General features: G+C 59.4%; 2 protein-coding genes across 5 annotated transcripts; both read left to right on the forward strand.

The window, feature by feature from the left end:
* The first annotated feature begins 5 nt into the window (after positions 1–5).
* On the forward strand, positions 6–7,037 carry nox5 (NADPH oxidase, EF-hand calcium binding domain 5). 4 transcript variants are annotated; one of them, XM_077595779.1, is made up of 16 exons: positions 6–1,208; positions 1,286–1,436; positions 1,939–2,149; positions 2,240–2,477; positions 2,605–2,758; positions 2,840–3,012; positions 3,914–4,096; positions 4,297–4,429; positions 4,498–4,640; positions 4,990–5,160; positions 5,238–5,282; positions 5,356–5,480; positions 5,575–5,659; positions 5,790–5,889; positions 6,027–6,193; positions 6,408–7,037. In XM_077595779.1, the coding sequence occupies exons 1-16, from the start codon at positions 1,089–1,091 to the stop codon at positions 6,537–6,539; spliced, it is 2,331 nt and encodes a 776-aa protein (XP_077451905.1). In that variant the 5' UTR covers positions 6–1,088; the 3' UTR covers positions 6,540–7,037. The 4 variants fall into 4 exon arrangements, 3 of the variants coding, with proteins under 3 accessions (XP_077451905.1, XP_077451906.1, XP_077451907.1); XM_077595780.1 differs by having other exon boundaries at positions 4,498–4,628; XR_013299531.1 differs by lacking the exon at positions 6,408–7,037 and having other exon boundaries at positions 5,238–5,253; positions 6,027–6,075.
* A 117-nt stretch (positions 7,038–7,154) lies between these two features.
* On the forward strand, positions 7,155–15,394 carry ambra1b (autophagy/beclin-1 regulator 1b). The gene is made up of 19 exons (XM_077595763.1): positions 7,155–7,808; positions 8,610–8,780; positions 8,884–8,942; positions 9,205–9,388; positions 9,491–9,663; positions 10,002–10,071; positions 10,137–11,359; positions 11,441–11,527; positions 11,599–11,784; positions 11,860–11,940; positions 12,277–12,380; positions 12,459–12,569; positions 12,651–12,839; positions 12,918–13,072; positions 13,141–13,280; positions 14,192–14,290; positions 14,352–14,533; positions 14,615–14,725; positions 14,908–15,394. The coding sequence occupies exons 2-19, from the start codon at positions 8,649–8,651 to the stop codon at positions 15,246–15,248; spliced, it is 3,627 nt and encodes a 1,208-aa protein (XP_077451889.1). The 5' UTR covers positions 7,155–7,808; positions 8,610–8,648; the 3' UTR covers positions 15,249–15,394.
* Positions 15,395–15,854: the final 460 nt, after the last annotated feature.

A 15,854-nucleotide genomic window follows, 5' to 3' on the forward strand; every position in this document is an offset into this window, starting at 1 on the left:
GGAGGAGGAGGAGGAGGACTTGCAGCACAAGGTAAAAGGACATTTTCTTCAAAGCCTTTGTGAGCAGAAAACTCTCCCGATAGCACGTGGGTACTTTGTAGACGGGCGGGCCACCTGTCCGGCCCGCTTCCAAAAGGTTTTGATTGAGACCATATGCCGAAAGAGAGAGAGCGCTCGTCCCGCCGTCCTTTATTTCAACTTCTGCCGGTAAAAATTGGAGCCACAGCGAATGCTTTAGCTCCAAGCCGTGTGTGTGAGTGCGCGCGCTGTCTAGTCTAAGAAAAACGGCCAAGGAGTTTCTACGTAAAGTGCTTGGAAGCAAACATAGTACTGTAGTGTTCCCTGTCAAAGTGCAATCATTGTTAATAAAGTCCTTTGCTTCGGTGACGTCAGGTCTCCTCTCATCTGAGCCAAAAACATGCAATTGGCATAGTCATTAAAGTTGCCTTTTTGGTACCATTTTCGCACAGCATTGAATGGTTTGATGCCAGAAAAACAAAAGCATTTCATTTTTTCCCCGACCACCAAAAAGCGTTGGCCCACCGGCGCCGTTGAACGGGTGAGCCGAGAACACGAGAACGAACGCAGGTCGACCCGGCCGTCCGATCGTCAACGACGCAAACGGCTCCAAACGGCGGCGCGTATTACTAGCTTGAAAATGCACATTTAGAAAAGCGGGGGACGGAAGCTCGGACCGGCCGCCCCACCCGGTGGGAGACTATTGGCGCTGGCGGTGGACCCCGCCCGATTCTCGCGGCGGTGGCGACCGCGCGCTCTTCGCGCCGGAAGGCGTTGATCATGGCGGACTGCCGCTTCGGCGCTCGGTGCGGCCTTTGGAAGGCATCCGAATGCTGTCAAAGACTCAACGGACGCAACGGTGCCAGCCCTTTGAATGACACGGCCGCCGTAAAACAAACCCTTCCCCCCAAAAAAGTTTGCTTTTACTCTGTACGCTAACGACAAGTGCTGGGGCGCGCGGAGGCCGCCGTGGTGGCTTTTTGGGCCTAGTGACAGAGCGACCCGCGACCGTGTGCCCCGGAGCGCTCTACAGGGCCACCGGGACCAGAGTCGTGGTAAGCGGCTTGGCCATGAGCGGCGAGGAGGACGCGCGCTGGCTGGAGTGGGTGACTAAGCAGTTCGAGAGCATCGCCGGAGAGGACAAAGAGATCGACCTGGACGAGTTCAAGACGGCGCTCAAGGTCAAAGAGGTCTGTCGGTCAAACTCGACGCCTCGGTGTCCTGGCGCGCCATGACGTGCGCTCTCTCGCCCGCTCGCCCGCACCAGTCTTTCTTCGCCGAGCGCTTCTTCGCCCTCTTCGACTCCGACGGGAGCAGTTCCATCAGTCTGGACGAGCTCCTGGGGGCGCTGGACCTCCTCATCCACGGCAGCGAGACGGACAAACTCAGGTTTCTCTTCCAGGTCTATGACGTGGACGGTGAGTGAACGCACGCACGCAAGCACGCTACCCGGCCCGCTCTTTACCGACCGCAATTCACTGCCAAGGCCCGTGTGGAGTTTGCATGTTCTCCCCGGGCCTACGTAGGTTTTCTCCAGGTGCTCCGGTTTCCTCCCACGTTTCAAAGACATGCATGGTAGGCGGATTGGACCTAAATTGCCTCTTTGTATGAGTGTGAGCGTGAATGGTTGTCCGTCTCCTCGTGCCCTGTGATCGGCTGGCCACCGCTTCAGGGTGTCCCCTGCCTCTGGCCCCAAGTCAGCTGGGATAGGCTCCAGCACCCCCCCTAGTGATAAAGCGGTTATGAAAATGAGATGAGAAGGCACGCACGCCCCCCTGAGCGCTGCCCCCGCTAACTGCCCCATTAGGCGCTCCGTTGACTCGGCTAGAGGTCGCGGCGACTCGGAATCCGGTCGGTAAAAGCGGTCGGAGGCCATCGGCCCGTCCCCCTCGCCATTCTAAGACGGACGGGGGCGTGCAGGGAGCGGTTCCATCGATCCGGGCGAGCTGCGCACGGTTCTGAAGTCCTGCCTGCGGGAGAGCGCCATCTCTCTGTCAGAGGAGAAACTGGACGACCTGACGCTGGCGCTCTTCGAGTCGGCCGACAGGGACGCCAGCGGCGCCATCACCTTCGAGGAGCTGAAAGCCGAACTGGAAGACTTCCCGGAGGTGATGGAGAACCTGACCATCAGGTACGCGCGGCTCGCCCTCCCGTCCCCGCCTGACCCCTGGAAACCTTGCGTGGGACTGAAACCCCCCTGCCCCGCCCCACCCTTCCTCAGCGCGGCCAATTGGTTGAAACCGCCAGAGGCGGAGCAGAAGAAGCAACGGACCCCCCGCTACCTGACGCGGGCGTACTGGCACAACAACAGCCGCAAGCTCCTCTTCCTGTGCAGCTACGCCTGCCTCAGCCTGGCGCTCTTTGCCGGCGCCGTCCTGCAGCACCGTCACGCCAGCGTCTGCTACATGCTGGCCAAAGGCTGCGGACAGTGCCTCAACTTCAACTGCACCTTTGTCATGGTAACTCGGAGGCGGGGCGGGGCGGGGCGTGACGGGACCGCTTCGGCCCGGGGTGGGCTGCGGCGGCGGCGAGCCGACCCGAGCCGAACCTTTACTCGAATGCGCCCCCCCCCCTGCCCCCCGGAAGGTCCTGATGCTGCGTCGCTGTCTCACCTGGTTGCGGGCCACCTGGGTGTTGCGGGTCTTGCCGCTGGACCAGAACATCCTGTTGCACCAGATCGTGGGCTACGCCATCCTGGGATTCACGCTGGTGCACACCACCGCGCACGTCTTCAACTTTGGTAAGCCGTCGCCGACATCCCCCAAAGCGGTAACCCGGCGGTCCGACACCCTCTCCCTCCCCGCCGTCACCCGTCTGGCAGCCCAGCTGTCCGAGCGGAGTGACTTCGGCCTTTGGGAGTATTTGCTGACCACCCGCCCCGGCATCGGCTGGGTCAAAGGCACCGCCTCGGTGACGGGCGTGGTCCTTCAGGTGGTCATCTGCCTCATGGGGATCTGCTCCAGCACCTTTGTACGACGCAGCGGCCATTTTGAGGTGAGGTGCCCACAAGCTTGGCTTTGAGAGGGGATGGCCCGCCCCGCCTGCTCCGGCTCTCCCATCGTCATTCTTTGGCCGTTAGAAAAGCCTTTTGCCGAGAGAACCCTTCTTCTCCAGCGCCCCTGGCGTGACCCATCGGTCACACCCAAAACTTGCATTCCAAACGGCGTCGCTCGCTACTAACACTTAACGGCCGGGGGTGGGCAAAAAAACGGTCCGCGGGGGCCGCCGCGGGTGCAGATTTTTGTTCCAACCGATCCAGGACAGACATTTTAACCAATGAGATTTCTGCTGAAACAAGAAGCACCTGACTGCAATCCATTGCAATCCGGTTTCCCGTCCAAAAAAGGCTTTTGCGGCATTCGTCGCTCTCCTTTTATTGAGGAAATGCGATGCGTTTCTGACCAATGGACCGAGCAAGGTCAAGCGCGTCACGGTCAAACAGATGGCGCCCTCCCAATCCCTCCCGAAGAGGGGCGTTCGCTCACCAGACGGGCGGCCGAGTGGCCAACGGGTGAATGGGACGGGACCGTCTCGCTGGCTCGCGAGGCCAGGCCAGGCCAGGCCAGGCCAGCCACTCCTGGCTCTAGGGCAGGTGTCTCAAAGCGATTCCACCGAGGGCCGCAGTGGGTCCTGGTTTTTGTTCCAACCCATCCAGTGCCGACATTTTAACCAATCAGGTGTCTTCTAAAATAAGTTGCACCTGGCTGTAATCAACTGATTTCACTGATTACACTTGCAAAAGGTATCCTCTTGTTGAGTTGGAATGAAAACCTGCACCCACTGCGGCCCTCTGAGGACCGCTTTGAGACCCCTGCTCTAGGGGCAAATACCAGCGTAGTCCTTTGACGCCGAATGTCGGTGGAGTGGCAACGTCTTTTCTCTGTGACCCCGCCAGGTCTTCTACTGGTCCCACCTTTCTTACGTGTGGGTGTGGTCCCTGCTCATGGTCCATTGCGCCAACTTTTGGAAGTGGTTTGTGGTTCCGGGTCTTGTCTTCCTACTGGAAAAGATCATCGGCGTCGCCGTGTCTCGTATGGGAGGCCTATACATCGTGGAGGTCAATCTGCTGCCGTCTAAGGTGAGGACGTCTCCGTGAGCTTTTGGCTGGCCTCCGGGTGTCACGTCGCCCTCCCGCCGCCACCAAAGGCACCCGCGCGACCTCGGTGGCTCTGGCGTCGCGACGGCGGTAGCCGGCTCCAACTTTGAGTGGCCATCGGCAATTACGTGGCCAGTCTTGGCTAATGGCTTTGCGCAAATGTGTCGCCGTCCGCCGTGCAGGTGACTCATCTGGTCATCAAGCGTCCCCAGTTCTTCCAATTCAAGCCGGGAGATTACGTCTACGTCAATATTCCGGCCATCGCCAAGTACGAGTGGCATCCGTTCACCATTAGCAGCGCTCCGGAACAATCCGGTAGGACCGGTAGCGGCGCTTCCCGTGTTTGTTTTCTGGCCCGCTCACGGCCTCTCGCTCTCGCGCAGACAGTCTTTGGCTGCACATCCGCTCCATGGGCCAGTGGACCAACCGCCTCTACGAGTACTTCCGCCAACTGAGTCCGGCGGCGGCACCCGCTTCCAGGACGCCGGCGACCCGACGTTCCGTCGAGGCTACGGTTGGAAACGGAGTGCGCCAAAGCTCTTTGTTCACAAACGTATCTAAGGGGGGAAAATAGCTCCGGCGGGCCGGGCGAGTCGCAGAGGCCATTCGGGGGAAATGCCACATCTGCTTCTCGGCCGAGCGCATCTCTTCATATCTGCCGCAAACAAAACGTGGCGAAAACAGACGACGGGGCGTCGCCCGAGGCTCGGTCCGGGGCTCGGCCGGCGTGGCGTTACGATTTTCCTCCCCTCTTTTTAACGCGCGAGAGCACCGCTTCCGTATAGGATTCCGTCTAGTTGGGGAGGTCAGAAGGAAGGGTCAAACGAAGGACGGCGACGTCACCTCGCTCTCCCTTCCTGCTCCCGACGCCCCAGGAGGAGTCGCTCCCCTGGCCGCGCCGTCACGGCGCCGTGGCGTCCAATGAGGACCGAGCGGTGGAGCTGACCATGTACCGTCACGGAGATTCCCGGGCCGGGGGCCCCGGGCGGTCTCCCCCGGATGATCCGGGAACCGCGGAGAGAGGTGAGGCCTCGCCCCCCACAGAGGTAAGTGTCACGCCACGGGCGCCACCCCACGGTTGGCCGGCGGCAGCGTCGGCTGACCCTTCCCCGGGCCCCGCCAGGTTTCGGCAAAGCTCGGTGAGAACCGTCGCTTTTGCGACATCAAGGTGAGCCCCTTTTAGGCGAGCCGGAGCTCCCGGCGCAGGTTTTCACGCCGCCTCCTCCTCCTCGGCGCCGCAGTGTTACGTGGACGGACCCTACGGCACCCCCACCAGACAGATCTTTGCGTCGGAGCACGCCGTCCTGATCGGTGCGGGCATCGGTATCACACCCTTCGCCTCCATCCTGCAAAGCATCATGTACAGGTGAGCTCCCGGCGCGAGGCGCTCCTCTTTTTCTTCTTTTGCGGCGTCTCTTTTCTTGCACGCGATTCTTCACACCGTGCGCTCGTGGGTCCAGGTACCGGGGCAGGAAGCAGAACTGTCCCAACTGCAAGTACTCGTGGTGCGAGAACATCAAGGATAACGAAATGAAGCTGCGCAAGGTAACTCTGCCCATCGGTGGCGTCCGTCTCAAAGATGGTGACGGCGGACAGTTTAAGCTTTAGTTGTAGAATATATATATATATATATTTTGCAGGTATCGATGTCTTCACTATTTTGCCCGTTTTGCAGGTGGACTTCATTTGGATCAACCGTGACCAGAAATCCTTCGAATGGTTCGTCAGCCTCCTGACCAAACTGGAAATGGACCAGGCCGACGAGGAACCCGAAGGTGACGCTAGGCCCGCCGGGACGGCCGCGTTGTCGTCACAGTCATTGTCGTCCTCATCATCATAGTTGTCGTCATTGTTGTCGTCATCGTCGTCCTCATTGTCATCGTCTCAACCACTATTCGCCATACTACGACAGGTCGCTTCCTGGAGATGCACATGTACATGACGTCAGCCCTGTGCAAAAACGACATGAAAGCTATTGGCCTGCAAATGGCGCTGGACCTGCTGGCCAAGAAGGAGAAGAGAGACTCCATCACGGGCCTGAGAACGCGAACGCAGCCCGGGCGACCGGAGTGGGCCAAGGTAAGAACGTGCGAAACTAGCGCCGCCGAGACGCCGTTGGCGCGCGTTCCCGTCGAGCCTCGCTAGCTAGAGAGGCGGGGCTCCGCACGAACGGCGTGTCGAAAAGATGGGAAAGTCAGTAGACGTTAGGTTATGTCGCGCTTGCGCTTTTGCACGGCCGCAAGGTGACGCGGCTCACCGTTGCGCCCCGCTAACCCCACGTCGTGGCAATCAGGTGTTCCGGAAAATTTCCGAAGAGAACAAAGGCAAAGTTCACGTCTTCTACTGCGGTTCTCCCGCCTTGGCCAAAGTCATCAAGGCTCAGTGCGAGTACTTTAGCTTCAACTTCTACAAGGAGAACTTCTGAAGTGGGAGCTGCACGATTCTGCGGCGGCGGAAGAGGGCGGGGCTCAACGCCTTCGGCGGGCAACGGGCGAGTTGCGTCGGAAAGCCCTTTTTTGTGCTTTTTGTGCTGGACGTTTCCCGAATGAGAGAAATGGCCCTTGCGAGAACGTGACCACTGTCCCAGCTTGCTCCACGGTTGCCACGCCTCACGCGTGACTGCTCCAAAAGCATTTAGAAAACTTGGTGGACAAAACAAAAGGCCATTATGCATTCTTGATAAATGAACATCCACAGTTTTCACATAGCTGGATTTATTGGAATGATTAAATACAGTCAGATAGGAAGAGATCATTGATGTAATAAATGTGTTTTGCCTTTTGTTTGTTGACTATCTTGTGTATGATGGAGTATTGTGAATATTCCGTTGATTAGTTGCGGCACTGAAGAAATGATATTTCAACATTTTAATTGTGTACGTATGTATAATTGGTGTGCACATTAAAAACTGTTACTGTAACGACTCTTGAGTCAAATGCGATGATCATTTCAGTCGATTATCTCGTGACCGCCGTCATCTTACTGGGGAAAAGCAAATGGGCTCATCCGAACGGATAAATGTGCTCGACCTCGAGAGACGGGAGGCCGTGCACAAACAGCGACCACTACAGCGCCATTTTTCGACCGTCTCCGAGCTGTGGCGCGCCAATGTGGACGTCGGAAAGGATTGACGTCGAAATGACGCCGTCGTACGTTTCTGCCTAGCGAGTCAACCGCCCCTCTCCTTGGCCTAAATCAGCCGTCATCTTATCGCCCCTTTGGGCGCGATATCGAGCGAAAGGGGAGGCCACGGTCGGGCGGAGGATCTGGCGGCCGCTCGGCCGGCCGGCGCTCGTGGGAATAAATGAACAGCAGCGGGGCTTTCGGCGAGTAGAATCGATCGATCGGTCGGTACTCTGTTGCTCTGCCTGCGTGGCGTTAGCCGCCCGTCCGCCCGCCCGCCAGCAGCAGCAGCAGCAGCAGCAGCAAGCCAGCCAGCCAGCCAGCCAGCTAACTAGCTAGCTAGGAAAGAGCCGTTTGGCGTAAGGTGCCAAGTCAAGCAAGAAAACGACAAATGTCCCCGAAAAGATCGCTCATCCCTCCCTTCAAAGTCTGACTTTTTCCGTCGGCGTGAGCTTCGGCGAGAGCCAACAGCGATCGAGGTCGACTTTTGCTCCCGACGGACGCCTTTCTCTTTTCGGCCTCAGTCAGCTCAGTGGCTAACGTTAGCAGCGACTGGCTATCATGAAGAAAGGTAGGCCTCCCCTCTTTCCAAACTTGAACTGCATCCCAAACGCCTCTTGAGGGTTGTTTTTGTTGTTGTTATTATAATTTAAATATATATATTTTTATGCAACACGTTGAAAGTGCGGCGAGCTTGCTTGTCTGTGTTGCTGCTTGAAAAGAGGGCCACCGAGAGACTCGACAGCCACTATTTAAAGATCTCTTGAATGTATTGATGGTAGAGTGGTGAAGCGGTCCTCATCTAAGGCTAGACGTATGACTGACTCAACATTCACCTAATGCCGTTGACGCTACATAGTTCAGATGTAAGCGAAGTGGAGTCAAAGCTGCTCCAAATAAACATTGTTGAGAATATTCGGCTTTGTCCATCATCCCAGACAGACAGACAGGCAGACAGACAGCTAGCCAACCCACAGGCACGGGGTTACTAGGGCCCCAGCACAATACTGGTGCCCTGCTAAAATGAACGACGCCAGTTTTCAAGCTCTGCCAAACAAGCCAATGAAAAATTGCCTGACAGTCCTTGAATGGACACAAATTGGGGGGGCCAAGTGCGCCGAAATGAGTGTCGCACCGATATTGCTGTCGGAAGAAGACCCGATACAGTGATAAAATGACGTCCTCGGTATCGACAATTAGGTACTCGGAAATAACCAAAGCCATATGGTAGGGCAATTGCTAACAAATAACCGATGCCGGAGGACAAGGCAGTTGCTATCAAATAACATCATGAGATTTCGATCCGCGATACCATTTTGTTTTGGAAAAGCAACCGATGGTTCTTTTTCGCATGGCTCCGTGTGGCCCCAAGCCTGAGATTGGACCGTCCTAGACGCTCCCCGCCGGCGCCATGGCGTCCGTTTCCAGGAACTCGGTGCGCCTGCTGTGGCGACGCGAGCGCGGCTGGCAGACGTGCGGCTCGCAGCGGCTGCTGCACTTGCTGGTGGAGGAGAAGGTGCGCTGGATGAAGTGGCAGAGTCAGGTGAGCGCCGCGCCCAGCCGAGCCACTCCTTTGCGTCCTCTCTAGCCCGGCGCCGACCGACCGACCGTCCGTTTGCTTTGCCCCCCCCCCCCCCCCGCCGCAGAAAGTGGAGCTGCCCGACAGCCCCAGGTCCACCTTCCTGTTGGCCTTCAGCCCCGACCGGTGAGCCTCTATTTCTAGCTGCTTTTACCTAGTGCCTCTTTTTAAATGCGAGGCGTGACCACGGCCCCGAAATATTAGGCGAGCTTGCTTACGAACAATTATTATATATATATATTTTAATTTATGATTATATTATTACAAACGCAAAGCCATCTGTGCACATCTTTGAAGTTTGCGCTGGTTCTCGCGGTGCCGCGAACGGGACACGACTCGAGCAAAGGGCGAGCGAGCGTGCTGACGCCGTCTCTCCGCGTTCTTCAAGGGCCCTGATGGCGTCCACGCACGTCAACCACAACATTTACATTACCGAAGTCAAGACCGGAAAGTGCCTCCATTCCCTGGTGGGCCACCGTCGGACCCCCTGGTGCGTGACTTTTCACCCCACCATCCCCGGCCTGGTGGCCTCCGGGTGCCTTGATGGCGAAGTTCGCATCTGGGACTTGCACGTGAGTGGTCTTGTTTTCTTTTTGGGGGGGGGGGGGGGGGGGGGGGGGGTCGTCGGGTGGAGCCGGCCCATGTCTGACACCCGCGCCCACCCCCGCTTTCAGGGCGGCAGCGAGAGCTGGTTCACGGACGGCAACGTGGCGGTGGCCTCGCTGGCCTTCCACCCGACGGCGCAGCTGCTGCTCATCGCCACCGGCAACGAGCTGCATTTTTGGGACTGGAGCCGGCCGGAGCCCTTCGCCGCCGTCAAGACGGCCAGCGACGCCGAGCGCGTGCGGTGAGTCCAGGGTTGATTAGTACAAAATAGATGATTTCAAAATCATTGCTGGCTTGCTACCTTTTTTGGGTTGAACTGATTTGCAAAAAGGGTTAGTCTTTTCCTCGTGGTTGAAACTCATCCACAGCTGTACCAATATCCCTTGTATATGGTTAAGGTAATGTTGGACTGCTTTATTCCAATTGGGGGGTTGACAGTTAAAGCTAGACTAACTGTAGCGATGCATCTGGGTCAAGTGCGAGAGAAGCTGAGATTCCAGTTAACGGTTGCCACTTGGGGATCAAATGCATGACTGGAAGCGTAGCAGCGTCCACTGACTAAGGGTTGCTCTACCTCAGGTTGGTGCGCTTCGACCCGCTGGGTCACAACCTGCTGACGGCCATCGTCAACCCTTCGTCCAATCAACAGGTGAGCTCCCGACCGACCGACCATCCGGGGACCGCCGGCCCACCCGTGCCCGTGTCCCTTTTCAGAATGACGACGAGGGCGAGGTGCCCATGGACAGCGTGGAGCTGCCTCAGCCGCACTTCCGCCAGCGTTCCTTCTTGCCTCAACCCGTCCGCCGCACGCCCATACTGCACAACTTCCTGCACATCCTGTCGTCGCGCTCGGGTGGCTCGCAGAGTGCCAGCGAGCACGCCTCGCGGCCCCTGGCCGCCGAGGCGGCGGAATCGCCGGCGGCCGCGCCGGGCCGCCCGGCCGGGGGCGAGCGGGGGCTGCCCTTCCTGGGCTGCACCCGCTTCCTGGGCATGGCGTGCGCCTGCGCGCAATGCTCGGTCGGCCGAGGACAAGCGTCTCCGCCGCCGGAAGTCCCCCCCGCCGCCGCGGCCCGCGCGGAGCCCCGCCCCTCGGCCTTCACCTCGCTCTACTACGGCGGCGCGGAGCCGGCCCCCGGCGCCGACTGGGCCGGCGGCCCGCCGGGCGCGGGGTCCGACGTGCCGCCTCCCCGGACCTCGTCGTCGTCCTCGCTCGGCCTCCTGGCGGTGTTGCGTCAGCAGGAGGGCTCTTCGCATTCGCCCGTCTACACCTCGGCCAGCGACGGGCGGGGCTTCCCCCAGCGGGGGGACGGTGCCAATACCAGCAGCGGGCACCACCCTTTATGGGACGGCTCCCGTGGGAGCCCCGCCTCCTTCCGGAACGTCTTACAGTGCAACCTCAGCCGCTACTTCCTGGAGCTGGAGCGCACGCAGGAGGCGGAGCCCTCGCCCGGCGGCGAGCCGTCCAACAATAACGTGAGCCCCGAGGTGGCCGGACCCTCCGCCTCGCCTCCCGCCGCCTCGTCTCCCGCCGCGCTCCGCTACCGAGCCGGGCCCCCTCCGCCTCCCCTCCCGCCCGAGCCGGCCTCCCCGTCCGGGGCCGCCCGCGGACACCTGAACCGCTGTCGGGCCTGTCACAACCTGCTGACCTTCAATCACGACTCTCAGCGCTGGGAGCGCAGCGGGCAGACATCCTCGGCCGACGCCCCGCTCCCGAGCGCCGGGGGGTCCCCGGAGCCCGAGCGACGGCCGGCTCCCACCTTCCCTCCGGCTTTGCCGGCCTCCCGGACCACCGAGCAGGCGGTGGGCCTGGTGTACAACCGGGACACGGCCCAGTGGGAAAGGGTGTACCGACAGGCCGCCACGGCCCGGACCCCCGAGGCCTTAGACCAGGAAATGCCTGTGGACCCCGCACCCGTGGACGAGGACTACCTCAGAAGGTAGCGGGCAAGCCGAGGGTCTCCGCCCCCCTCCCCGCAGCCACCCCCCTTCACTCCTGTGTTCTTTTGCGCCTCCCTCAGGAGACTTCTGGAATCCTCTCTCATGTCGTTGTCTCGTTACGACACGACGGGATCCCGGGAGCACCCCATTTACCCCGATCCGGCCAGGTAAGCCGAGCGCCTCCTCCGTCCCGAAGTGGCGCCGGTCAAAAATGCCGACGCGTCGGTTCCCTCCCCAGGCTGTCCCCCGCGGCCTACTACGCCCAGAGGATGATCCAGTACTTGTCCCGGCGAGACAGCATCCGTCAGCGCTCTCCCCGCTACCAGCAGAACCGCCTGCGGCCCACGTCTTCGTCCTCCGACGGTCCGCCGGGCGGCCCCGGGGCCTCGGCGGACGGCGCCGACGTGGACTTTGACGAGCTGGAGTGAGTCCCTTTTCTCTTTCTCGATTGGGCCCGACCCGCGCCGGGGTGGCTAACCGCACCCCGCTCTCTCTCCAGCGATAACGGCGAGCGAGCGCGGCACAGGGCGCCCCGAAACGCCAGGATGACGGCGCCGTCGTTGGGTCGCTTCGTGCCCAGGTGAGCTTGTCGCTTTCGCTTGGGTTTTGGGCCCAAACGTGCGCCGACCGCGCTCGCTTTAGCGGGTTAGTCCAGCTGTCTGCTCGTGCCTTTATCGGTGTTGCGGCTAAGAAAAAAAAATGGATAGGTTTCTATTCTACACCCTACGCGTCGCGTCAATCAAATAGTTCGAGACTAGCCGACCTGTCGCGTCCCCGTTTCCAATGAACAAAATTCAAACAAATTCAATGCCATGTACACGTTGTCAATGTTTTCCCACCGCTATTGAAAGCGTTTCTTCCGCCTTAAGCGGGCTCCCACCGATGTCTGATGTCCTTCCCTCGCCCACCCACGCAGGCGCTTTCATCTCCCCGAGTACCTGCCGTACGCCGGAATCTTCCACCACGAGAGAGGCCAGCCGGGCTTGGCCACGCACTCGTCGGTCAACAGGGTGCTGGCCGGTAAGAGTGCGGCCTAACGGGGGGTCTCGGCGGGCCGCCGCCCCCTGCCATCACTTGACGACACCCCCCGTCTCGCAGGCGCGTCCATCGGTGACGGCCAGTCGGCGGTGGCCAGCAACATTGCCAACACCACGTACCGTCTGCAGTGGTGGGACTTCACCAAGTTCGACCTGCCCGAGATCAGCAACGGTAATCCGATGACCCGTGGCGGCGACGGCGGCGGCCGGCGAGCGCGCGTCTCTTGACGGAAGCTCTCCGTGGTCGGCGCAGCTTCCGTCAACGTGCTGGTGCCCAACTGCAAGATCTACAACGATGCCAGCTGCGACATTTCGGCCGACGGGCAGCTGCTGGCCGTCTTCGTCCCCAGCAGTCAGCGCGGTTTCCCCGACGAGGGCATCCTGGCCATCTACTCGCTGGCTGCCCACAACCTGGGCGAGACACTCTACACCAAAAGATTCGGTAGCCGCCGTCTGTCCGTCCGTCCGTCCGAACGCCCGTCCGCCCTCTGACCCGACGTTCCCCCCCGCGCCCGTCCAGGTCCCAACGCCATTTCCGTCAGCTTGTCGCCGCTGGGCTGCTACGTGATGGTGGGCCTGGCTTCTCGCAGGATCCTGCTGCATCCCACCACCGACCACATGGTGGCGCAAGTCTTCCGGCTGCAGCATCCTCACGGAGGGGAGACCTCCATCAGGGTGAGTCGCCGGTGGCCGGCGCTCGCGCTCCTCGCGGCTTTCCGCAGCTTTCCGCTTTGCTTCGGCAGATGGTGTTCAACGTGGTGTACCCCATGGCGCCGGACCAGCGCCGCCACGTCAGCATCAACTCGGCTCGCTGGCTTCCCGATCCGGGGATGGGTCTGGCCTACGGGACCAACAAGGGGGATCTGGTCATCTGTCGCCCCGTGTGAGTCTGCGGTTCCCCACCCATTTAAGGGCTTCGCGCCTCGCCCGCCGTCCCACGAAAGGAGCGCCGCCGTCACGTGTGGCTAAAAGTCGAGGAAAACACGAAAATGCCCACATTTTTGCGGCGGAGCACATTGTGCGTGTGTCCTACCCACGCAGACTGGAATGGAATGCAGGTGCATGCGATCGCGGCTAATCATCTAGGACACCGTGTCAAAGTGGCGGTCCGGGGGGGGAAATCTGGCCCGCCGCATCATTTTGTGCGGCCGGCCCCTGGAAAGTAAATCACGAGTGCCGACTTTCCGTTTTAGAATCCAATTCAAGTGAAGATCATAGATGAACATTATATTTCCTGATTTTCCCCTTTTTAAATCAAGAATTGCAATTTTTAATCCAATATTTTAAAATGTTTTTAATCCAAATAGCATTTTGTAAAATCTAAATATATAAAAATATTTTCTGTTTTACACTTTAATATTGAACTTAATTTAAAAAAAAGTGTTTACTTTTGAAATGAAAAACGACGTTTTCCCTTACTCCCAAAAAAAATATCAAATATACATTGTTTTAAAAAAAACTGAATATTTAGGGCTTTTGATCCAGTACTTTTAATTCGATTTTCAATAAAAAATAATGAAATATTATATCTAAAATGGTCTGGCCCACATGAAATCGAGTTGACATTAATGCGGCCCGTGAACCAACCCAAGTTTGACACCCTTGATCTAGAATGTTGCTATTTGATAGGATGGGAGCGCTATCAATCAAATGGCTACTTCCCCAGAAAGAGTGGCATTTTTCCTTTTGGTCTTTCTCTGCTCCATGATTCTTTTTGGCATTCAAAAAGAATGTATCCAAGTAAAAAGGCTGCGTTGCCAAAGAACCTTCAATTGACACTCCTTGATTTTTCAGCTTCTATCGCGGCGACGGCGAAAGTCCAGCCGAGTGCGGTGCCGAGCCTTTGTTTTCTGTCAACAACGGAGGCCGGGCCCGGGCTTCCGATCGACCTGGGTGAGTATGAGTGAAAAGGCATCTTGACCCCCCGACTCTAACGGCGCGTGTTGGCATCCAGGCCCGGTCGCACGGGATGGAGGTTGGACCGGGACATGGGCTTGATGAACGCCATCGGCCTGCGGCCCAGAAATCCGGCCCCTTCCGTCACGACGCAAGGCACGCAGACTCCCGCCGTCCGGCTGCAGAACGCCGAGACGCAAACGGAGATTTCCCAGGCCGGCGCCTCCCGCCCGCCTCCTGGTACCTGACACTCGAGGGGAGGGCCCTGCGTTTCCACCTGTCGGCTGACTCTTTTTTTTTTTTTTCCCCCCTTTCTGTCAGCGTCCCCTCTGCCGGCGATCGACGACCCTCTACGGTCTCGGGACGCGGCCGGTCTGGCCGGCCTGGCCGGCCTCCACGGTCGAGCTTCGGCCGAGGTCTCCGGCGACCCAGGTAACGTGCCCGTCTCCCGAATAACCGTAAAAGCGTCCCATTGGAATTTTCCAGACCATTGCGCTACGGTGCTCGAATGGCCGTAGACTAACCGCTCATTTGTGACGGGCGGGCGGGCGATCTCGCCCTCGGCCCGGCGTCGCAGAGGGCCCGATTGACGGGCGTTGTTCCCGCGTCTCCAGGCGAGCTTCCGGACGGGGCCGCCTCGGGCGAAGACGCCCTAGCTCGAATCCGCCGTCTGATTGCCGAGGGCGGCATGACGGCGGTGGTGCAGCGCGAACAGAGCACCACCACGGCGTCCATGGGGGGCTTCGGCAACAACATCGTGGTCAGCCACCGCATCCACCGCGGCTCGCAGACGGGCGCCAGGAGCTCCGGCGCCGGGAGGGTCCCCGGGGGGCCCGAGCCGCCGGCTCCCGACCGCGCTTTCCACGCGGGGAGGAGAGAAGGGGCCTCCCCGCCACCGGGACCCCCCTTTCCCGCCCCTGGCGACGGTTTTCGCGGCGACCCGTACGGAAGGTAGTGAGCGGGAGTTTTACCCCTGGTGCGGCACTTGCGGGTTTGTACCGCGGGACCGCGAAAGGTCGGCGGCAGGTGGCGCTCCGCCGGCCCGGTTCACCGGACCGACGGGAAAGCGGCCGTTTCTCCACATTCCCGCCGCCGGCAACAACACCGGCCGCTCTCGGTGGTTGTTGGAGAGACAAGGATGGCCTCTGACTCCTTCCAAATCAAACTTGAAATGTTTCCCGTCGCCTATACGTTCCCTCTCACGTGTGCGCGCGCTACTGGCGATTTCCGAGGGGGGGAGGGGGCGTTTGGGGCTAGCTGGGCCCAGCGCCTTTGCCCGCCGCTGGCTGTGCTTTGGATGCCCCCCACCCCCTCTCTTTGCTTGACTTTTAGATGTGATCTTATTAAAGAACGTGGAGACTCCAACTGCCGCTCCCGCGTTTTTGTCCTCGCCTTCTCGATTGTTTTCTCAGCGCGACAGAATGAACCGAATGATACGGCGTCCGTGGACTCGTGATGTCGAAATGAATGCATTTGGGCTGACCAGGAACGTGAAAAGTGAGCGTAAGGTGTCGAAGCATCTTTTCCGGGGAGGGAAACGTGAGTGAGTCTTGTTCCACTG

This window comes from Stigmatopora argus, chromosome 3 (genome assembly GCF_051989625.1).
Source record: "Stigmatopora argus isolate UIUO_Sarg chromosome 3, RoL_Sarg_1.0, whole genome shotgun sequence".
Taxonomy (NCBI): domain Eukaryota; kingdom Metazoa; phylum Chordata; class Actinopteri; order Syngnathiformes; family Syngnathidae; genus Stigmatopora; species Stigmatopora argus.